General features: G+C 39.1%; 1 protein-coding gene and 1 long non-coding RNA gene across 4 annotated transcripts in view; one reads left to right on the forward strand and one right to left on the reverse strand.

Moving 5' to 3' along the window:
* zgc:110158 (single-stranded DNA-binding protein 3) overlaps nt 1–24,857 on the forward strand; it is a 46,326-nt gene that overhangs the window by 13,289 nt on the left and 8,180 nt on the right. For 2 of the 3 annotated variants that reach the window (XM_004082214.4, XM_011490266.3), the window contains exons 4-6: nt 4,972–5,056; nt 19,543–19,632; nt 24,002–24,085. In XM_004082214.4, the coding sequence (XP_004082262.1) occupies nt 4,972–5,056; nt 19,543–19,632; nt 24,002–24,085 (259 nt within the window). The remainder of the gene's footprint in view (nt 1–4,971; nt 5,057–19,542; nt 19,633–24,001; nt 24,086–24,857) is intronic. The other variant, XM_020713708.3, reaches the window with a different exon arrangement.
* LOC144989067 (uncharacterized) lies at nt 20,816–23,297 on the reverse strand. The gene is made up of 3 exons (XR_013653213.1): nt 23,167–23,297; nt 21,371–21,453; nt 20,816–20,936 (listed from the first exon to the last, which is right to left on the reverse strand). It is a non-coding gene; the product is annotated as an uncharacterized LOC144989067 (long non-coding RNA).

Genomic DNA, 24,857 nt, shown 5'->3' on the forward strand with positions numbered 1-24,857 from the left:
CTCCACCTCCCACTTTTCCCCTTTTGTTCACCCAGGAGAGTTCTTCTTAGCAGCTTAACCCATTGCATTCCAGCTTCCTTTGTATCACCTTTCCTTCTTTTGCTCCTAAACCCCCCACCTTCTCGAGTCGCCACACAAACCTCCCCAGCCCTGTCATTTTGTCATTTCGACCCGTGGCAAAGATTTGACCTTCGGGGTTAACACCTTGAGTTCCAATCATTAGTTTGATCTTTTTTTTTGTGTGACTGTTGTCTTCCCTTTTTCTTTATAAAAACAGTAAACAATTTCAAATCGGTTTTGGTAGTGTTTTTTTTTTCCATATTCAAATTCAAACAACTTTATTTATCCTTGAGGGGAAATGATTCGAAAATGTGACCTAACATTTTTGAAATGCAGTACAGAGAGTGCAATCGGTTCTGAGTCGCCCCCAAAGGTGAATTATTAAACGCATACCAGCTAAAGATACTTAAAGAGAACACGTGACTGCTCATAACGTAACACAAAAATGTTCCAAAGCGTTCGGCTCCTGTTTAACAAAGCAAAAAAGGCTAATAAATCGTCATCTCTGCCGGAAACTATGGGTCAATAAACATATTTAGACAAAGATTTTGTTAGGCGTTTCCTCAACTTTATAAACACCGACATAATTCGAATATTCTTTATTAAAAGCTATTAAAAAAAACTGCAATCTTAAGCGAAAGATGCCCATCCATGCACAGGAGGCTGCGTCTTGGTAGTGTTTAATAAAACATCCAATTTTTGGACCTTTTTGTTGCCACCCTTTAAACATCTTCTAATCCAATCCACTTTATTAAGTACATTTTAACAAAAACGAAAATCTATGCTCATATGGCAAAAGCATAATATCAAGCTAAAAATCTTCGGGATTTTATAAATGTTAAGTTATGTTTTATAAATATTTAGTTTGTCTAGTTGTTGAAAAATAGTGTAGCATGAGAGAATCATCCAATTTTCTTGTGTCATCATCGTCTACTTTCCTTTTATCTCTGAATGTTTTTTTCTCTCTGTTGTTTCTCCGTCTGGTAAAGACGTACATCTTTAAAATCGGGTCATGTATTTGTACTTTTATTTTTAACAGATGTTTGCTAATCCCTCAGAACAGCTGGATACTTGTGTTTATAAAATGTTGCTCAAACATCAGAACCTCTCATAGTGACAGATAAGCTTCAGTTTTGATGCAACAGCTATAAATCCTAACATTTGTATTTAAATCAAATTATTTTTAAAGGTATCTCTCATTATAGTTAATACAAATTTAACCTTTCTTGTTTTGTTTGCATGCAGTGTATTTCTTTTTTTAAACATTTTTTTAAAACAAATATATTCATGTGGTAAAAACTAAAAGTCCCACTCTGATCATCTTTTAATCTATTTTAAAAGCCTTTCCAGTGGTCTTACAATTAGGATTTTGCCCTTTTTAGCCAAAACCAAACAACCTGCGTTGTTTTCTTAGACGTAGTTTCTGCAGAGCAGCAGGAGGTCATTAGAAATTCACCTCCGAGTTGTGGGCAGGACTTTGGCACAGAGCAAGCCTCCCCCCACTTCCCGTGATCCATCTGTTTAACACTCTCTCCTGTTAGCTTACAGCCCCTCACAACCCCAACCTAACATTAGCGTTTGTGAGCAATATTGGAGCTATCCAGCTGTACAGTTTTGAGGCAGATGCTGAGCAGAAAAATGGAAATGTACATGGGCTTATGGTTGTCGTCTACAAGTGGATGCATCAGGAGAGAAGCAGCGAGCTCGTGGTTCGCCTTTGTAGGTTCTGTCATATCTCATCACAGCTTGAATGCATCTATAATGTTAAAAAAAATCACAGATTTCTCCTATTTTGTTTTTTTTTTTAAATAACACAATTCTCAACATAATCAAGGGACCACTGTATATTAAATGAAAAATGCGTAATGATATAAAATACTTGTGCATATGATTTGCATGTATTGAAATGAAGTTGCAGCCAGGTGCTCCTTAACAGATCTACTTGATCATCAGGTGTGAGAACCTCTGTAAAACCAAATGTTTTAGTGGTTTTTCTTGTCTCTTGCAAGCAGATGCTTAACACAATACTGAGTAGGCAAGACATCAGGAGTGATATCAGAGAGGCAACTGTTGCTACCCATCAATCTGAGAAGGTTTATAAGGCTATTTCTAAACATAAAGTGTCCATCATTCTACATTGAGAGAGATTATTCAAGAGAGGGAAACATTCAAGATGTTTGGCAATATTCCCAGAAGTGGACATCCCAGCAAGTTCACCTCAAGGTCAGAGCATGCAACGCTTGCAGAAAAAGTAAAAAAAGTCTTTGAGCTCCGTTCCAAACTCTAAAGTCCTCTGCAGAGATGGAAAATGTTGATGTTCGTCATTCTATAATTAGGAAAAAAAGATAACCAGTTTTTAGAGAAAGCCCCTTCTGGTTTTGACACCATCATCTCAGCTTTTGTTTAAACACAGTCTAATATTTGTGTTGCTCAATTGTGCAAAGGTTTTAGCATAAAGGGCAGTATCATTTTGGTGTAAAAACAATTGGCAAGAAGATCCAGTTGAAGCTGGTGTCCGACATGGTGGTGGAGGGGTCATGGTTTGGGCTGCTGATGGAGTCTAAAGGTCAACCATGAACTTTTCTGTGTGCTAGCCATATCTAATAAGTGTGAGAACATCTCTGTTAAACACGATCAACGCTTAGTAATGTAAAACCAGAGGGACTGGAAACGCTCCAACAGAAATTAATAACATTTCTTGAAATGTGAGACATGTAAGGCTGAAATAGTGTTATAGACAATTATGTCAAAATATTCTCAAGAAACAGGATTTTTTAAATGACTTATTTATATTTTATTTTGAATTGCATGTTAGATATTGTTTTGTTTCATCAAAATCTGTATAGATGTTGGATCGAATGATGTTTCTGTGCAACTAAAATGGTTTGACTTTGATTAAATTGTATGTAAACTATAGAGAGGAGAAAAGACAGAAAAATAGTTCAAATTTGAAAGAATTAATTTTTTCAAATTAACACGTGTTAGCATTTTTATTAGCTGGCAACACAAAACATGTTTTTTTTTAAACAAAACTAGGTAAAATTGTTTTACCGTTTTAAGTGTACCTATAAGGATGTGAGATCACTAATATGTACTCATTTCTTCTAAAACACTTTTATTAAGTAAAATATTTGAATGTTGATGATTTATTGATGTCACTGTTAATGTTTAATGTCCCTAAAAGGCAGCTTCAAAGCAGAATGTAAATGCATTGTGTTGACATATTCTACACAAGTAATAGTTTCAGTATGTGGAGCTTAATTTTACCCTGAGGGCATCCATCTGCCGGGTGAGAGGAGTGAATGTCAGGCTTCAAGAGAACCATCAGACATATTAAAGCAACGTTGTGTTTTATTAAGAAGAAAATTAAGGGCTAGAGTATTAATTTGAAACCATAGAGGCCATAGTAACTAAATAACAAGGTTGGCCTTTTACTCTAATTAATTCAGGGCTTTTCTATAGGGTTGAAATAAACAGATTTGTTTAAAAATAATGTGTTTATAAACAAACATTTTAGCTGGAGGGGATTTGGGCAAAAAATGTAAATCTTTTTATCTATTACTTCTTTTTTTATTTATTACATAAGTCAGATAATATTATTATATAGGCTTAGGTGATTTCTTGAGTTCTGCCTTGGTCACGACAGCTACCCTTAGAGCCTGTCTCCTGGCAAAAAATGGGGATGCAGGTGGCCTGCCCAGAACTTCAAGGCCGTAGACTATTCAGTTAGCCCATAGAGCGAAAATGCACATTTTTTTTCTGCTGGCATGCTGCGAGCCACAAGTCATAGCATTAGGTAATGCATAAGGGTGAAGGCGCAGGCATGTCATAACATTTTTGGTCCTAGTGCTGATCAAGTAATAAGTGTGCGCTCCTTGCACACAGCATAACTGTTAGAACTGTTAGACAGTCAGAGCGTAACTTTTGTGGACGTCCAACAGGCGTCTTTAGTAGGTAAGGAGTCAGTGCGCACACTTTACCAACGACTACTAGAGTGGCGGTAGGGCGGTGTATGACCGCATAGCCCTTACGTCATAACTTCATTCAACTTACATTATCCTTACCAATACTTTGCAATGCACTAACCGCATGCACAACAATGGTATGTTCCAATTTTATGACCCCCATGGCCTCTCGAAGGTCAAGGAGAACTACAAGACTCACCTTCGCTACCCTTTGAATAAGTCTGCTCCTGTCCACACGCCTCCAATTGACCTGGACAACCCAAAGACCCGCATCTGACCAAGTTGTCAAATGTATTTGCCGGATTCTCCTCAAATACATGACGAAGTGATGAAGTGTTCAGGTTGAACTGTGCATTATGAAGTGGAGAGATGAGTGAAAACATCCAGATCTTCGACTTTCTACGTGTCTGCGTGTGCTGCAGATTACGGCGACATGAAGTGGCTTCCTGATTAGCTCCCTCAATGCCGAGTTGCTGCTCCAATGGCTTCTGTTGAACAAACTCACTTAAAGGATTTTGCATATTTAATCGGGTTGCATTGAAATCAATAAACTTCTGGGTGTCTGTATACACTGGTATTGCTTATTCCAAATATTGGAAGAGTTAGAGATTCTGTTTAGCATTGTTTGTAGAGTGTCCTTAAGTTGAGAGAGACTTTTGATTCCTTTGCTTGTGAGTGTGACAGTGATAGTGTGAGTCCTAAAACTGGATGTGATATGGGGAGATCTGGGTGTGTGTTGTGTATGTTTGAGTGAGTGAGAGGTTGATTGAGGGGGTGACACTGGCATTGTGCCTCTCTTACCAAGATGCTCAAGTGTATAAGAGGTGGTTTTGAAGTGCCAGGGAGATGGCGAGAGTGTGTGAATGGGTTATGAATAGCTGTTACACATGTGCTTGTATTGCTCTGTTTGGCAACCTCTGACCTCTTCTTCCTCTCTTCATTTTAGTGTATTCTGGGATTTGTACTGTGCAGCTCCAGACCGGAGGGAGACATGTGAACACTCCAGTGAGGCAAAGGCCTTCCATGACTATGTAAGTGACGACATTTTCTGCTTACATGGATTATTTTGATCTCACCTTTTTACACACAAATCTTGTGCCTAATTTAGTCTGGAGGTGGAAACCAGGAGGTTAGACTTACACAACTGAATATTTTAATAGGTACACATGTACAATACAATTCAGATTAAAATCACATTACACTTTTGCAATGTTCTCTTTTATGAATGGCATGTATTCATTCTGGCATTTCTCAATCACTGAGGTTACAGTGGATAAAGTGAACAATTATGTTGATCTGTGGTTCATATTTTGGCTGCTTTATTGATGATACTTGGGATGGAGTGTAGTTAGTTTGTTTTTTCAATAAACATCCATCAAGTAATGGATTCGCAAAAATCTTTTGGTCTTTCTTTTTTGGCTACTATTTTTAAAGTTTACAAGTTTAGACAAAGGTAAAATAAAAGGTTAGAACGCCGTTAGGCACCTTGTAGCACACATGGTAAATACATAATGTATTCATTTTTTAATTTTTTTCTCCACACATTCAGAACTGGATTCTGCGTACAATGATTGCATCAAAAATAAAAAAAAATCATTACATAAGTTATTTTAATGAAGCAGTTAAGAAAGCTCTAAATATAATGAGAATGATTTAGAATACAATAAATCGGAAATATATCAACATTGTGATATCAACTCGTGCGATATGCATATCGCAAAAGACTGTAAACCGAGAGAAATGGTTACCTCAAATGTTTACACACATGCATAGACAACTTTGACAACAAATGCATTAAACTTGCATTGTTCTTAATTGTTGTCCATATTAGTTTTGGTCAGTGCTACCAGAAAAGTAGATAATTGTTATTTGGTGTGCTTCCCTGACACACAAGTTCTTACCCGTCTCCTATCGAAATAACTTAATTCTTTTTTAATTTATGTTGGCTTTTATTTTTCTTTAAAAACTGTTGCAGTAAAATAGGAATAATGTATTAGTTTTTTTTTTGGTTCTTGTTTATTTATCGGAAGTCATATTGTCATTGCAATTTTGATCACTAATATCGCACATCACAAGTTTTCCTCATATTGTGCAGCCCTATTTTAAACTTTCAAAACGTGCTAGTATAGTTCCTTTGTTATTAAATGATCTTAGTGCAATTTGCTATGACCTGGTGCAAAACAGGTGATCTTAGATTTGCACTTAGAAGGAGGACTTTGATGAACTTGATGCTACAAAAGCAGCTCTTTGCTTACGTGTTAGCAATAAAACGGTAGAACCTTAATTCAAGCTTCGTTGCAGCTCTGTGATCACGCAAAATTGTCACAGTAGTTGGTTGTGTGTGTGTAACTGTGAGTGATTATTAACTACCGAAGAGAAAACACGTGTTTTCTTGTGTTTGAAGGTTGGTGTCAGTTGCATTTCCAGTGTTCTACATGAAAGCTGGTTGTTTGCTGTCACACGTTTGCATTTTTACTTAAGAGATCTTAACAGCAATATTGTTCGGATGTTTTTCTTCTTCCAAGTGCTACTGTATTCTCTTTCGTGTAAATGTCGTCTGTTTTGATTGACTTTTGCGTCTGTCTTCAGCCTGTCGTCTCTGGCCAAAACAGTGTGTCATTGTGTGTGCATGTGTGTGTGTCCTGTATAGTGTGGGGAGATAATGGAATAGAGTTCTAATCCGGTAATCCAGCACTGGGCCGAGGCTAAGCCAGGGATTTGTGCATGTGTGTGCGCGCATGTATGTGTGTGTTTGGATAGGGGGCATCTTTGGCAAGCGACCCACAGGACGGTGGATGGGCTCCTCCACCCTCCTTCCAGTTAACCCTGTGTACAAATGTAGATGGGCGTGCGACATGGTTGCATGCTGCCTGCTCTTAGTGGTGATAAAGCAAAGGAGACGGGACGGGTTTAATTTTGGCTCCAGCCCCCCGAGGCTCGTTTCAGAGCACAGGTCTCATCTGCCAGTTTCAAAAGAATGAGCCGACATCAGAAGAAAACGGAAATTTCACCGCTAGAGAGTTAGTCGTGTGAGGATTGTTAGATTACACAGCAACATTAAAGCAACATCATGACGTTATTGACACAAAGTAAAGGTTTTACTGTCCAAGATCCTTGTTTTCACCCTTGTAAAATCTGAAAAGCAAAGGTTGTGACTTTAGCTGTTAAACAAACTGGAAGATTTGGAATAAATTAGGATTAGAACATGCAAATTCATGTTAGTATTTATTCAGTTTATTGTTTTCACTGGATTTAAATTAAAAAAATGTAATTTGATTGGAATTCTTTGTCTTATTTTCTCTGTACAGTCCTTACAGGTATCCTTTGTGGTCAACTGTCCCTTTATACACTAACTTAAAAAAAGGTTTATAGAATATTCACTGATATTTTGTTTATTATTGAGACCATTATATTAAATAAAAATTCCTTTGTTCATATGTCAGCGTAACACATTTATCATGCTGATCATTAGTTTTTTTCTTCTATTACAGCACAGTAAAAAAATGGTCACTTCAAGTTTTCTTAGGAAATTATGTAGCCTAAATTAGTTTAGGTCAATCAAAAAAATATTTTTGAAATTTCAAAAGAATACTTTCGATTTTGAATTTGGTTGTAATTATAATGTGTTTATTATCCTTGTATAACCCTGTATCCATTTTTAACCTAACTCTAGACATTTTTCTGTTAGATGTCAGCTCACGGTCTGTTTGATGAAATTGTTGAGAGTTCATAGGACTTGTTCACACCTGCCATTCACGTGCATCCTCAGAAATGTGATTTCAGGGAAAAAGCTAAGCTTCATTTCTGTTTTTTAGCTCAGGTGATCAAATGACAAAAAACCAAAAGTTTGTGAACGTTTTTAAAACATCAGGTTTACCAAGTGTAGTCAAACATTCACTTCTGGTATGTTCTCTGTCAAAACATGAAAGACCTCTGTTGTGATTATAAAATGACATTTTTAGGCAGCAGTGCTTTGAATCCGCTTTAAAAGTTTACATTTCATGGAATCTGTGCTTTAATGGAAGAAACCTCTATTAAGTCCCTCTATCTGTCACACACCTAGGTGTGCGAAATTTGTTCTCCGCATTTGACTCATCTCCTGGGGGAGCGCGTGAGCTGCAGACACAGCCGCGCTCGGGAACCATTTGGTGGTCTAACCCCCCAATCCAACCCTTTAATGCTAAATGTTAAGGGTCCCATTTCTAGAGTCTTTGGTATGACTCGGCCTGGATTTGAACTAACGACCTACCAGTCACAGGGCGGACACTCTTCCACAAGGCTGGCCTTGTTTACCACATTAAGTAATGTGGTTTAAAAAAGTGATCTGACCCAACTCATGTCCACACAAACTTTGAGCAGAATCCTGTATTATCTAGATTTTGGAACTAAACAAGTTTTCCAGATTGAAATGAAGAGTCAGTAGAACAACATGCTTTATTATAGAAAATAGCTAAAACATTGTAAAAAGGAATTTAGCCCTATCAGGCAATTGCTGCAAATTTGCAATATCTAAACATTTTAGTACCACTGCCAAAATGACTTTGGCTCTGAGAGGGTTCAAACATTATATTAAACTTTTCTTTGTGTGTTTCCAGTGGAATTTGCAAAAGTCATAACGGCTTAATTGTGTAATCCCAGCAAAGATGATTAAAACAATTGAAATAAAAATATCGGAAAGAAGTGAATAATTTCCTTTCTGACAGTTATGGCTTAGTCACAACTGCCCTTACAGCTACATTTAGGCTGTCTGTGGGTGAAAAATGGGCATACCTGTATATACTGTGTATATACTGGGTATATTGGTTGGCCTGCACGGAATATCGAGGTCGTAGACCGCTTGGTGAGCGCAGGGAGTGAGAATGTTCATGCACATTTTCTTCTGCTGGTATGCTGTGAGCAAAAGGTCATAGTGAACACTTAAATATATATAAGGGTAAGTAAGGGTGAAGGACGTGAGAGGAAGATGTGTTATGTTTTCTGACCAAAAAGCAATGTCTTTTAATTTTAGTAGTAAAAATAAAATTGACAAAAAGCAACAACATAAAAAAGTATGAGTAAAAAGCGGTGGGCTCTTTGATCAATTCAGTTTCAATAACTTCAGCTGAAAGAAATATTAGAAAAATGAAAAAGTCAACAAATGAACTTGATCCCTCATAAGAACTTACAAAGGAATAACATTTACAAAACATTCAGACTTCACTCCTTTTTTATATTTCACTTCCAACAAGCTGCTCCTGTCATCTATTTAGAGATCTTTCGTAACTCCTGTCCAGATTTTCTTTGGACGTTTTCTACTTTGTTTTACTCCTTTCAGCCCAGTTCTTGTACTTATGATCTTCAAATAATTTACAAAAATTGATCTGCTTCATTACTCGAGTTAAATGTCATTTTGTGCTGTAAGCAACCATGATCACATTTGAGTGTCTGAACGAGCAAAGGACAATAAGGATTGAACTGAAATTAGTATCAGAAGCAAACTGTGGCTCACAGAAAGCCTAGACATCCACTAATCCTAACTAGTTTAAAGTTTTACTAAAAAACATCTCTGTAAGCAGAATGCAGTACAACTAATGGGAGGTGCCAAAGTACTGCATGTTGTTTCAAAGTATTGAGTGTCTTCTCTCTCTTCCCCTTTATAAAACGGTCCACATTTCTTTCTCTTTCTGCCCCTGCTCCTCTCTTCCAGTTTGTGCAGCTTCAACCTCCTTACGTCAGGTTTTCCTGCAGCTTGTGGTTCATCTGCGACACATCCACATCTGCATCTCTCTTGCCTCCCCCTCTTTCCACACCATTTTTTTGGCCCAGTCTTTATTTATTTATTTCATTTACGATATCTTGTGTTTTTCCTTTTACTCAACACTCAGACCCACTACTTCATCTCACTTGAAGTAATATCGCTCGCTCAATTCCTCTAACTTTCCTTGTCTTTTCGTTTCTATCTTGAGGTATCTCCTTCCTGACTCATTCTTCTCTTTCCAGCCTTCTCGCCACCAACACCACAACTACCAGCCTTGTTCCTGAGAGAAGATTGATTGGTTAATCTAGCCATTACCCACAGTGCCTAGTAGCACAGGGGAGAAAAGAGCAGTGTCGACAACATGAAGAAAACCCTAGAGACACGGAAACTTTGTGAAAGGGCAGTTAGGTGATCAAATGTCAAACCAATATCTTTCCTATTTCAGCCCAATTTGCTCTCCAGAAACCGTTAAAAACAGGTCTTAATTTATTTTAGAAAAAGATGATCGAATGTTTGGTGAACTGAAATGCGCTGTAACGCAATCTCATGCAAACAGTTTTATCAGATTGAATCATATGCAGTAAATGCATTTTACACAGTTCTGTCAACATCTTTTTTTTTTTTTTTTGCTGTGCTCTTCACTACCTTCAGATGATTAAATTCAAACTGCTGAAAACGTTTTTTTGTTCAGTTTTTAAACATAATGAAAGTGTTGGTGGCAGTTAGCACCTTAGTATATTTTGCAGCAAAAGTTACCTTTCTGAAAAGAGATGCTTATGATGGTAAAATGTACTTTTAAAACAATAAATGACTGTGGGACCAGAGTGCGTGAATGAAAGGTAGTAATTTTGAGTTGAGAAAAGATAACAAAGGGGCAAATAAAGTGTCTTGTTTGTTAATGTAGTGTAGTGAGGACATGAAGACGCATTATTTAAAAGCCAGTTTTCTTTACTGTGCTTTTTCTTTCCTTTCTAGTAACTTATTTTTTCCCACTGTAGGGCGTACCGTATTACAAGGTTCATCGTCAACGAATGGTCTATTTTCAGACTTATGTCTTATAGAAGGCATACAAAACTACAAGAGTCAGAGATATGGTCGTCAGTCATACTTTATTAACTGCATTCACGGTACTTCTAAAACTTGTTTGTAACGCTCTACAGGTTGGCGTTTACACAATACCTGTAGCGCCAAGGCCGAATCCTTCCCCTACCCCCAATGGCTTCTCCCTATTTCTACATTTAGCCCTCCAAACGGAGAGATGGGGACGGCACTAACCCTCAACAACGTCATCAACAGTCACCAATGAGCTACGTTAGAGCGTACCTGCCTGGGCTTGGAAAATACACAACATTGGTTTATAACTTTAAAAAACCATTCAAAAACAAAAAGTCCTTTCTTACATTTAAATATAATTTTCCCTTTAACTTACCCTTTTGGACACCCCTACCCCTTCAAATGCCCCTTCAGTTGGAGGGGTAGGTGAAGAATTCTGATTCGGCTCAAACCTTGTTTTTAACAATTAAAAAAAACAGACTGATACCCCTAAAACAAATGTTACTTTAATTACACTAACTCCCAACAACTTGTAAAAAATAAAACACAGTCCGACACCGCTACACGTTACCCGCGCTAGCGTATTTACAATAACACCCAACTTGTTAGCAACACTTACAAAAAACAGACTGACATTTTGACAGAGTGCTTTGTTTATTTCAAAATCGCTTCAACATCAGTAAAAACAACCAGAATTAATCCATAATTAAAGCTCTGATAAGTCCCACTGTTGTTTGTTTGTAAAAAATAAAGGCTTTCAAGTGTGCCTTAAGTCAGTGTTTTTCAACCTTTTTTGAGCCACGGCACACTTTAAACTTGAAAAAAATCCCGCGGCACACCAGCATCCAAAAAAAAAAAAAAAAAGGAGAAACTCATAGTCTGTATTGATCTACAGTCCCTCCACAGTCTCACATGCATTTTTGAGATAATTGTGGCAGAAAAAGCTGAAAGCTGCAGCTGTTTTTTTCTAAAAGATGTAATAAAACGTTTAACAACAGATCTCATTGTGCGCTGCGTCACTTTAATCCAATGCATCATGGGAGATGTAGTGCATAAAACGGCCGGATATCGCTTTTCAGAGCTTCATTGTTTTGTTCACTTGTTCCACGGTCTGACACCGGATTCTGTGGAAAGCTACAACACTAAAGACGAGCTTTATCTTGTATTTTTGTTATAACTGAGAGACTTTACGAGGTAAATCGGGACGACTTTAACCACTTCTGATTGGTCAGACTGATGACATGTGATTAAGCCCCCCAAGAATGATTGGTGGAGACGGTTATGGGGGCGGGACTTTTCCAAACTACAGCTGAAGCTGCGGCTAAATCGCGGTCCCGTCATTCTTATCAAAGTGTCTTTAATAAAATAAAATAAACGCAAAGAAAAACGTATTTTACAATCTTTTATATTCCTAACTACTCAGTGTTTTATCAAGGCCTGTTTGGATGAACAAAGAGCTGAAATCCTGGAGATGGGAAATGTTTTTAGATCAGTTAATGAGGGCAATTTCCCACAGCACACCTGACCATCTCCCACGGCACACTAGTGTGCCGCGGCACACTGGTTGAAAAACACTGTTTAAGTAAGGAAAATACGGTCGAACGTTTCTGCTGCGACTCAATGATGTCTAGTGAAGTTTAGCGTTCTCGAAAGGGCAGGATGTGCACAAATAAAAGTTTTAGACATTGTTCTCCAGTCAAAGTCTGCGTAGTGCAGAGTTTATTTTCCACTTCCAGGATTAACTGAAAATCAAGCACACTGTTCTTCTATACTTTAGGCAACTTTTCTAAGGATAACAGATTACCACGTAGCTTTTCTACCTTTTTTAAGCTTCAACTTTCACAGTTGCTTAGTTAAATTTTGCCTCGAGTAAAAGCAATACTCTGGCTCACAGATGTTCTCATTCACTTTGTGTTTTTGTGTTTCTGGCCCCTTTGCGTTGTCTCCAAAGTGTTGGCTAAGTGGATGTTGTGTCTGCAGCTCATATTAGTGCTGCCAGGCATTGCATGCGCGCGCACAAGTCCGTCTGTTTGCTTGAGTCCTTCTACCTTGGCAGCAGCTTCCGTGGGAGTGTACGCAGGCTTTTTTGTTGTGCGAGTTTGGAGGGCCAGCTGGGTTTGCAGAGAACGCTTGTTCCTCAGACACGATGGTGAGAGTATCAGCCATATCCTGTTGCTCTCGAGCTAAACATACTGTTTTGACTGGGCTGATAAATTAGCCAGATCACCACAGTCAGCGTTTTTTTTCTCTCTCCATCCAACTCTTTTTTTTTTTACCCTCCCCCCTTCATTCTCTCGTCTCCCTCCCTCTCTATGGGCTAAGGACAGCAGGTCAAGGAGACAGTGATGAGGTACATATCAGTGTGAACCAGAATGTAGATTAGTACGCCTCTCCCTTCTCTCCATCCAGTGTTTATGTCTCTGTCTTTATGCCTGTGAAAGGTATCAGGCGGAGGTCAATATGTGTTGAGCACTATTGATCTGTCCGGTAGCTCCTACGGGTGAGAGGGGGAAGAGGGAAATGGAGAGGTATGGATCAATGCCGCTCTGTATGGCCCATCTACATACAGTGCTATACCACCCAATGAGAACCTCAGCCTTTTCTTGCCTGATAGATTATTCATAGTGAGGATGGAGAGCAAATGCATCCTGTTTACCGGTATTTATTTTTTGTTTTTCCCTAGGAGACAAAAAGTTAAAGAAAGTGAAGTTTTTACACAGTTGGTTGTTTCATTTTATTTACTTAAATTTCTTTGCCTAAAACAAAATTTAAATCTTCTGTCCAAATCTGACAGTTTCTCTGCTTTTGTGTCTCTAAAAATATGGTGGAATTCCAAATTTCCATTGAAGAGGGATCTTTTTTCTATTATACTCAAATACATTCCATAGTATTTTGTTACCTTTCACTAGTGAACAAAATAAATATTTATGCAATCTAAAAAAAGGCTTCTTTATTGCTGTGCACTGGGATAAATCATGGTGAGACCCCAAATATTTTAGATTAAATCACTCTGATCATTTTTTGATCTATTTTCCCAGTGGTCTTTAAATCATGATTATAAAGTTTTTAGCAAAAATCCTGTGTTGCTTTCTAGGACATAGTTTCTGCAGTGTGGCATGAGTTCATTAGTAATTCACTTCTGACTGATGGGCTTGATGGTTGGCGTAAAGTCACCCCTTCTTCCCTTGCTGTTGCTGAGAACGATCTGTTTACACACTATCTCTGTAGCAATTTTGGAGCTATTCAGCTATACAGTTTTGATCTAGATTCCAGCCCAGATGAGGAAAACAAAGACGTACATAGACATCTATTTGTCTGTAAGTGGTTGCATCGGAATGGAGCAGAGCAGGGCGCTTGTGGCCCACCCATTGAATTTTCTACATAACAATTTTTTTTAAAGCAGCTTTTTTTCGTCTGCTCCTCATTCACAACCTTTTGGATAAAAAATACCTACAAAAAAATTAAATTCTGACCTTAATTTTCCTGAGATATGTACTCCCTCATCAGAAAAATGCTACAAGAACTCGTTAAAAATCCCCAAAACACAATTTTCATTGGAATGGGTCTTTAAAATCTAACCTAACTAGACTGCAGCTCACCAAATAACCTCTAACTTGCTTGTTAGACACTCAATCCTGTCCAAATATTTTAAATTGATTAACTTTGTTACAGAAATGACAATAAAAACCTTTTTTATTCATCTTAGTGGCTTGATACATTTATCAAGTCTGCTGCATTGAGGGTACATTTCTAGGTACCGTATCATTTTGTCTTATATTTGACCTTCAAATCACAATGGGGGTGTGGCCTTATGATGAACAGGTGACTGTCAAATTCTCAGAGTGTATGTTAAACTATCTGTCACCCTCATTTGTCCCACCTATCAGACCATGTCAAGAAAGACCAAGGTTCAGCTGTTATATTGATCTAGGACAAACCGGTGGGTCTGATGATGATGATCACACCTTTATGCTTGTCCTATCTGTTTCTGGCCATAATTCATGTCCACCCACCTCCTCGAAGGTGATGCTGCATCATCACATTTATTTCTTAACAAACTGATACATATCTTGAAGAAGCATTCTCCCACGGACTGGACTTATTTTTTTAGTCAGAGTTCTCGTTGGTCACAGTCCACAAACTGAACCATAGTCTCTATTTGTACCTCTAAATAAGCTCTTGGAATCCAAGATGGTCCAATCTGTCATCACAGCAGCTTCCACACATGCATACCTGTGAAATACAGTAAAAAAGTGGGGACAAATTGTGAAAGAAAAATATATATATACAAAAGTATTATTGCACTGGTTTGACTAAAAGGCATCTGTTTACTCTTCGTTATCTGGGCTCAATGTTTTCTTTGTCATAATTGCATACCGATACTGTTTGAGCCCATAGTCTAAATAGTGTGTTATTGATAGCCAAGTCGTATTAAAAACCTTTGCAGTGTGAGTGTGCCTCCTGAATGTTGTGCTACGGTGTTTATGCAGAACTGCAGGGAAGGCCATTAAAATATGGTTTATGACTAAAACGGTGTGTAAATATTCCAAGGTGTTTGAAAATACGTCCCTGGGGTTTTGTTGAACTTTTAGCTGCCTTAAATGAAAGAAAAACTTTCTTTTCTTTTTTTTTTACTTTCACATAACAGGCATTAAAGCTCTTTTTCTGTGTATTATGCCACACATTTTTTTCTGTTTGCTGCTTTCTCTTCTACATGGTATAAATATATGTCTATCCATATATTAAACAGTCTGTTTTTAAGCACCGTTTATCTGTGTTTGGAGTGACCATTTACCAGCAGAAATGCTCAGCAAAACTCCTTCACATCCAGTCATTTCTTGTAGAAGACCTTAGTCACAACTGCCTTTATTGATGGATACGGCCTGTCTGCGGGTAAAAAAAAGGGCAAATCTTTGTGGGGCCTGTAGGTGGACGACAGGAAGTTTTAAGATTGTAGACAATCTGTCAGCCTGTTGCAAAATTGTCCTTGCTCTTTTTTATTGCGGGCATGCAACGGGCATCAGGTTTGTAGTGAACGCTTAAACAACACGTAAGGGTAGGTGATATGCAGGTGTGTCGTACCGATTTTTCCTTTTTTCTACCCCTGAATCCGGCAATTTTTTCCCTTTTTCTAGCCCCTGAATCCGGCGCACTGTGCAGGGAGCCCACTGGGCTGTTCAAGGGGAAGATGTGGGCTCTTTGAACCCATTCCATGCAGCCTGGCTGTTAGAAATTAGAAAAATTAAACAATCCATCCCATCTCACTGACATCTATATACATATCATCAGCACATCCAGTACGTAAAGCATTTGTGTGTGGTTGGTAAGGAGCCAGTGCTCGCACCTCACTAATGGCTTGAATGAGGCATTAGGACCCCTTATGACATCATAAGTGTGTTATACTTGTATTATGTTTACAAATACTTATTGATACTCTTGCCACATGTAGGACAATTGCACATTTCATCTTTTTGACATCCCTTAAGGTGGCCGCATGCACCACAAGGGAACTGCACGACCTTCCATAGCCCGGACAACCCAAAAACCCGTACAGGTCAACCGCCATGTGGCTGCATGTGACTAAAGCTTTAACTGGTGCTGATTGTGAGGAGCTGAAATTAAAAGGTCGATGTCTCAGTGCTGTTTGCGCTTTCCTACAATAATGTAAAAATACAGCAGCGTTGGATCTTCCTTTTGTATTTCCCAAGGCTAGTTTATTTTAATAAAGTACAACTGCATAGTAAATCCACCTTCCTTTTCTGCCGGTGGCAATTCAGACTCGGTCTGTGCACTTTCCAGTTCACACTCGCTCAAGATCGGCACATTTGACAATATATGTGCAGGAACATTTTCTGTAATAGTCCATAACGAGAACACAACCTGGGGATTAATTTGCAAACACAGATTTTTTTCTCTTTTTTTTTTTTTTTTTCCTTTTCTTACAGTTTTCTTTGTTTCTTCCTCGTTTTATTTTCCTCCTCTGCCTCACTCCTGTATCTTCTAACTCACTCTCCATCTCACTCTCTCCAGCTTCTTCTTATTCTCTTTTTCTCTCTCTGCTCTCCTGGAGCGGGGGATGCCAGGGGGACAGAGTGCAGATAGGACCTGTCGCCATAGCAACAGCTTCTGCAAGCTGCTGACACCCTACTGAGGGAGGAGGGAAGGGAAGAGGGGTGGGTGCTGAAGGTTTGGGGCACAGGGAAGGTGTGTGTATGTGTGGTGGAGGTGGTGGGTGGAGGGAAAACTGTAAAAAGGAGGGGGGGGGGGGGGGGGGATAAAGATCAGGATGGAGAGAAAGAGGCAGCCGACCCCGCTTCTTCCCTGGGGACTCAGTGGCCTGCTCGTGTTCACAAGCAGAATTAGCATAAGGGGGGGGGGCATTCTTACAGAAAGAAGAAGGGCGCATGAGTGTATTAGTTTACATGCATGTGATTTGGTTCTGTGCAGCACCATCCGAGGATTCAGTAGGTGTCACATGGGCGCAGCGTGTCGGTTAAGTGTTGCTGGATGTTCACAGGTCAACTCCCTCCCCCCTGGGTCTACCCCCCCCCCCCCCCCCCCCCCCCCCCCGTGCGGGCCTGTAGCCTGCGGACCTCTGTCTGTCTCTCAGTACTGAGAGGCTGCACTTTATGAGTCTGTGATGCAACCCCTTGTGTGTCTGTGTGCATTTGTGTTCACGTAGTTGGATGTTGGTGTGTGTTTGTTCTGGCTTGCTTATGTAAGGATTCCTTCTATGCCTGTTAAGAATACTGTTATATCATATCTAACTCCCGGGCTGATCTGTTTCCCGCCTTTCTGCTGTAGTTTGTTGTTTAATTGCTCTCCGTTCTTTTATGTTGAAATGTTGGTGGTGTTAGGACTGAGAAAGTAGCTGCTTTTTAATACGTCTCTCATTTATTTTACAAAAAATGGAATTTCCAAAACATATAAGTCTTGTTAAATGTTAAAAGAAATCCATCTATGATACAATTTTTTTTCATATTATTCTGTTATCATCCAACATAGAGCTATTGTCACATAGTAGACCTGTTATGGCTGGTTTTCTCACCCCTTTGATTATCTAATTGATATACATTACTTAACTTAAAAGAAATAATAAAATGCCTTCCTATTTTATATTACTATTCCCTACACATATTTTGGTTATGAATAACAGTATTCAGTGTTTTTCAGTGAAAAACAACTGAAAGACAAGAAATTGCTTTAAATGAAAATTGATTCTGACATGTTATCAATCAATAATGCATTTTCTTAGTAAATTTAATTTCTATTTAGCACCATTTTTCTCCTAACCCTTAGACCTGGAGTAGTTTTTGCAATAAGTGGTTTTACTTAAATCTCATTAAGAAATTCCTAAAAAATATTCACCAATAGTTGACCTGACGTTCCATAACATCTTTTTGCTGGCGTAAAAAAGAAAAACAGGATAATATTGGGAGGAATAAGAAAGCTTCACCCGTGACAGGCTCCTGCATTTGGATTTTAGCTGTTGCGTCAGTAGTTTATTAAAAAAAAAGACAATAGTTAAATAAAAACGAAAGACTACTGGAGTCAAAACATTTATGTGGTGCAGGAGATTCCAAACTGAAGCTGCTTTGGTTTAGTGATGAACCGAGGAAACCCATCAACCACAGAAACCAGGTCTGCAAAGGGAAACATGGTGGTGGGAGTATAACGCTAAGGGGCAGTTTCATGAACAATCAGCTTACGTTGGCAAAAAACATATATTTGTTTCTTTTTTAGATGGAAATTATTTTTAGAGAAAAATCTACTGTCACTGTAGATTTAGTGTTTGGTCTTCCAAGAAGGCAGTGATGTAAAACGCTTGCAACCGCATTCCAGATTTTAATGTAGATTGAGGCAAGAGGCGTGGTCAGAGCTTAGATAAAATCACTATGTATAAAACCTTGAAATACCATGAAAGAGTTACTGGAAAGGTATGCTGAGTCAAATCACTTCATGTTCTTAGCTGACCAAAAGAAACAACAAAAAACAGCCAAACCCTATTGTTTTATGAAAGTTTCCAATTTTGATTAAACAAAGTCCTAATTCTGTGTTAGAAATTACCAAATGTTTAAAGATTTCTGCAGATTAAATCTCTACAAGTTCTTGGTAGGATTTCCATCAGTTGTTCATTACGGTAGAAGACCTAAAAGAAACTAGAAAGCAAGTCAAAGTACATTTCAATACACACTCATCCAAATGTTAAAATCCAGGTACATCCTTCGGCAGCCCCACAACTCTATCCTAGTGGAACTGAATCAAAAAATGTGAATATATCTCAGAGAAGTGGTGTTTTTGTCCCGCTGTAGCTCAGAAAAATGTCTCAGCAGCACATAGTAGCACGTTAACTGGCTCTGATCACAGCGCTGTTGCAGTCGGTCCTCTTTACAGCTTTCGCATTACTGAAACTTTATGAATGACTCTCCCCCTGGGCATGTGAATAACATTTTGATGGTATTTTTCCTGGAAGCTCTCCTCTCCTGCCCTTGTCTGCAGAATGATGAGGCTAATGTCCTTCTCTTGCAGTCTCTGTATTCTACTGAGAGGAGTTAACAGTTAGAAGATACTTTTCAAACTTTAAATAAAGGGGTGCTGGGGTTTGTCATGATTGCAGATGCACACACTGCCCCCTGTAGTAATTTGGCAGCCAGTGCAAAGAGTGCAACTCAGCTGCAGAGCTGTGAGTCGTTTGTGGGTTTTGACGGTTGTGTTTTTGTGTTTCAGAGTGCAGCGGCAGCTCCCAGCCCGGTGATGGGCAACATGCCGCCCAACGATGCCATGCCCGGTGGTCCCATGCCCCCAGGCTTCTTCCAGGTATTTCATCTCTCTTTTGTCATTTGTCTGTCACCTTCTCACCCTCCCTCTCAATTTCTTACTTTATAAAATAAAAAGCACTTAATGTCCTTAAAATTATATTATCTCACTTTCTGATCTGAATAATTCCAGGAATGAAAAACAATTAGCCAAATGACATTTCCTGTTGGAGCTAAAAAGCTTTGCCTGTTCTGTCATGTATCTCCCTGCTCCTTTCACGCTTTGGCTTTTTTATTTCTTGATCCTGCATTTGATTGGCTCTCCTCGGGTATTTCCAGGGTGTCTTAGATTTAATATGGGACACAAAAATTTGAATTTCATAAATGTTTTGTGAATGATTCCCAGTTTTGTTCTTAAATCGACTTTTGAAGGATCATATTCTAGTGAGATGGTCAGCAATAGCTTATTTATCTACCTAATTTATCTTTCCTGACTTTTTCAATACAAAATAATAACAATTATTATTATTCTTTACAGTATAAACCAGCAATTTTTTTTGATACATCATTTATCCAATTTATAAAAAGAAAGTTGTTACAGGAAAGTTTTTTGTATTGATATGAAAGTATTGGTAAAAAATGGTTTTATTAAGTATCATGTTTTCCTGTAAGATTTATTAATACAACATCTTTATTGCCTTTCATTATTCTAAAATTTGGTATGTTTAGATGCTGGTTCTTTAGCTTCCTGTCTCATTGGTATTTTTTACATTTTCTTTTTACACCTTTTTCATGTCTAATTGAAAGTACTGAACATATCAAATAGTGCATTTTAGCTATGTAGTATAAAAATAATATTTTCTAGATCAGACTTCATACTGTTATCAATATTTAATAGTAAATGACAATTACGTGACAGAGAAATGGTAATTAGTTTTGGCGATATATATATATATATATATATATATATATATATATATATATATATATATATATATATATATATATATATATATATATATATATATATATATATATATATATATATATATATAAATATATATATATAAAAATATATATATATAAGATGAAAAATCCAACAAATATGTATAAAAGATGGGGTGAGGCAACACAACAGGGCCCATTTGGATTTCTCTCTTTTTCCAAACACTATGTATTGTCACCCACCGGAGCCACCGAGGCTCGCTGTCATTCATCTGCGGCTTGGCTCATACCGGGCTGCACCTCAACCCGTTTGTGATTCAGCCATCCTGTCTTCATCCTCTCCTCCACCCCTCCATCTCCGTCTGTCTGTGACCTGTCCCGGCTCTGTGAAGGAAAGGTTTCAGTGTGGGAGACGGCTGTCTGAGGAGCAAACACACATGGAGAAATGCATAAACACAAACAGGCATGTGCGCACATATCCACAAACTGTTCTGCATAATCGCACATCCTCGATGAGGCAGTGGTGTGATGGACAGCAGTGGCATTTGGCAGGTGGTTTGATAAGGTGGCAGCCAAGAGCGGCAGCGAAGAACCGAGCTACACCAAGGAAGCCAGGAACGGAGAGAGGGAGAGCTTATTATAACCATTCATGGACCAGTGTGGGTTTCTGTGGCTACCAAAGCAGCCCATTGTTTGCTGGTTTGGTGGTGGCTGGGGGCACAAGTGAGAGGACGACTGTGAATAAGCAAAGGGAAGAAGGGTGGCGGGAGACGCAGAGAAGTGCTATTTTTAACATTGTTGGGGGAGTGAGATTGGACAAGTGCGTGTTTGTGTAGCTGTTATGTTCAAGGCACCTTTTTGTAAAAGGAAGCTTTTGTCGCTTCAGTTATGGTTCATTTTCCTCATTAGAAGTGAGCTTTCTGGAATCCTCTTTGTCCTAAACAAACACCAAAAAATACAGCATTATTTTGAGAAAAGTTAAATTTACTCACTCACTTTTATTACTGGTCAATACGTGTGTCATTGCCTTTTTTTTTTTAAATACACACATGGAATTTTCTGTTAAATTTAGGATTAAATCAACTGGCCAGATGTCTGACTTCCGTAGTGAAGCACAAAAGGATCTGGAGCTAGCAGTTCACTAAATATCCACTGCTTTGCGTTAGATAAAAATAAGACAGTCTCAATGGAGGTATAATTGACCTAAAAAAAAAAGTTTAAAAAATTGTTAATTATATTGACAGGTGACGCTCAAACCTTACCTGTATTTTTCTCACTATAAGTCGCTCTGGAGTTGTACTTGTCATTTTAAAAGGCAAATCATAACAATGGAATAAATAACAATAATAGACTGAATATATGCATGCTTCTCTACCATAACACACGGATGCTCTTTTAGCTTTATAAAATACAGGAGGAATTGAAGAAGTATCTAGTATATTAGTACAATTATCAAGTGAACAGTTAGTAGACTTTTAGTGAGGAATTATCAAGATAACCATAGCATAAAGAACATTCTAATAAGTCAGCTTAACTTTTTATATAACTTCAAATAACTTCAATCTGTTGACTTCTGTCTGAGAAGTACTTCTTCACCGTTACTTCATTTTAAGTAGCAAATACTGATACACACACCTAGATCACATATAAGTTGCACACCTGCCGATAAACACGGCACTAACTAACCCCAGTGGGTCACATGACCACACCTAAGGTCTAGCATTTTTACAATCATTGGCCAAACCACCGCAGCTAGCTAATTCATTTAAATTGTAGTTGCACTGTAGAGATAGTGTAGTACAGTGTTTCTCGCTATATTGTGGTTCATCTTTCGCAGTCTGGCTGTTTTTTTTGGTGCAATTTTGCAAGCATTTCTTTTAACAGCGCACTGTGTTCTGCCTCCTGATTGGCTAATGTCCTTGTCAGTCAAACTGTTCCGTGCCGTGTCTCCTGTACAGAATGCGTTCAGCTTGTCACAGTTACATAAATCTCTGATCACATTCGGGTCTTTGTTTTCATTCTATAATACTGGACTTATATTTTAAAAAGGTTTGAATTTTGAGAGTTTAAACAAGAGCAAAAAGTGTGAAAATGTTCCAGTCTGGATGGTAAAAGTGTACAAAGTGTGTAGTGAAGAGTTTTACAGCCTTAAAACACCTTAAATTCCACTTTGCAGATTTCACCCATTATTATTTAGAGCGCAACCCCCTTAATAAATGAGGGAACACTGTCTGTCGGTCCAAAAATGTCCTGTACTGAGATCTATGAAATCCTTGTAAATTCATCCAAAACAAACATTCATGTCTGAACTTATGCTTTGGATTTTTCTATGTCAAAGAATAAACTGTAGGGAAGCATCAAGTGTGGATCGGCGTTCATTAAGCGTTTGCGATCAAAACCTTTGGTCTGTTGGTACAAATGAAGAGTTTTGACTGCAAAAAAACTGCTACAAAACAAAACCCTAACCCCGTCTTTTGCATCAAGGGAAATTGTCCTTTTGCTTAAAGAAGTGATCCTAATGATTAATCGATTATCGGAAGTGGCTGCTTTAATTTCTGTTGGTCAGCTAATTGGTTAATTGACTAACTTGAGTTCACCTTTTGTACGGACGTGTTACCGGGGAAGTGCTGATATTCGATGCTTTACTCACCGGACAAGTGTTCATGTATTGAACAGTGGAGGAGTGACTTGATGTCTCCGTCCTGCATTCCTCCCCGCAGGACTCAGGCATTATTTCCAGACAAAAAAAGTTCAGTGTTGTTTATTCGAACAAATCCCAAACCTCTCTTTGTAAATGGAAGAGCATAAACTCCCAGCCTCTCTTTGGTCATCAGTGTGTTGCCTTTGTGGTGGTCTGCACGACTTGGAAAAATACGTGGAAAATTCCACTTGCCTTTTGCAAAGCTCCTGCCTTTTGTTTACTTCAGACAAGTGGGAAAGGGAGAAAACCCGAAAAACGCTGAGAAGACTGACATTGATGGAGCACAAGAAGAGTCTGTTGCGTAATAACTTATTTATCAGGGGTTGTTAACCTCTTGTCCTGGTGTAAGATGTCAGCAACAGCACGTCGGCTGCTTGTAGGATCAGCGAATTTGCCCGCGGGAGTTCGAGTTATGAAAGAGAAGAGCCTCAAACTAACAGTAATATTTTTTTTTCTTTCTTTTGGTCATCATGGCTATCTTATTTTGAGGTTACCACTGGTGCCATTTCCTGTGGCGAGCCTTTGGTAATACTGCCCTCATGTGGTAGTTCAGAGAAAATGCTTTTAGTGCCTTCCTGCACTTCATAATTTAGAGGATTTGCCGGAGTGGTCATCCTTCCAGCTTTTCTTGTTTATACGCACACAAAAAAAAACACGCACACCCCTCCCCTCCACGTCTGATTCCTCCTTGTTATGATTTTTATGAGGGGGGGGGAGACTCCTCCAGGTTTAAAGCCACATTTTTGCCCCCTCCCCTCTCTGATGTCGCTCTTCTTTCTTAAAGGGACCACCTGGCTCTCAGCAGTCCCCCCATGCACAGCCCCCCTCACACAACCCCAGCAACCCCATGATGGGACCCCATGGCCAGGTAAGACTCAACCACTTTCTCTCATACACCCCTCTTTTCCCCTCATTTCTTCACCGACTAACTCTTCCCACTCACTACCTGCACACTCGCTGATGCTCTTGAGCCCCGCGAGCTCTAAACTCATTCTGGCTGACTCCCTACAGAGCTCCGCCCCTCCTGCCACCAGCTCCTTTTATTCACATCCAGAGGCAGCCGGGCCCGCTCCTCTTCACAGCCGAAAATCGGCTGTCCCTGTGCGGGATGAATAATTCACTCCTTGCCCCTCCCCTGGAGCAGCTTGTGGGGGGGGGTTGCATACTCATCTCTCTACACTCACACACACGCACACACCTCTGCTCTTTCCTTTTGCTTACGTGTGTCAGCGCCTCATGAATAAAACAGAGGATACAGACACGTCACATATATGTACAAAACACACGGGAACGGCAGTGTGCTCACATTATCCGCAAGCAGAGAAGGGAGAAGAGGCTCACAATTACAAAACGTGCAGCTCGTATGTGACCGTTGAAGGAGCTGTTTTTCCCCTCTATCAGTTCAGAACAGTGTCTATAGATGCCAGTGTGGAGGGAAAGCCAGCCTTCGCACATTAACTGCAGCAGCTCAGCCCTTCATTCTTGTGGTTTCTGGTTTCCCTCTTGTGTGCAAGAGAGCGTGGACATGCTTCCGTTAGGGTTTTGAACGGTGTCGTTGGCTTTAGGTGTCTCGGTCTATGCCAGGCAGGCCACAGGCAGAGTCAGCTTACACCACAGCCAGAGCGGGTGGGCTGTGCAGC

This window comes from Oryzias latipes, chromosome 22 (genome assembly GCF_053564925.1).
Source record: "Oryzias latipes strain Hd-rR chromosome 22, Olatipes_Hd-rR_3.1".
In the NCBI taxonomy this organism is placed as follows: Eukaryota; Metazoa; Chordata; class Actinopteri; order Beloniformes; family Adrianichthyidae; genus Oryzias; species Oryzias latipes.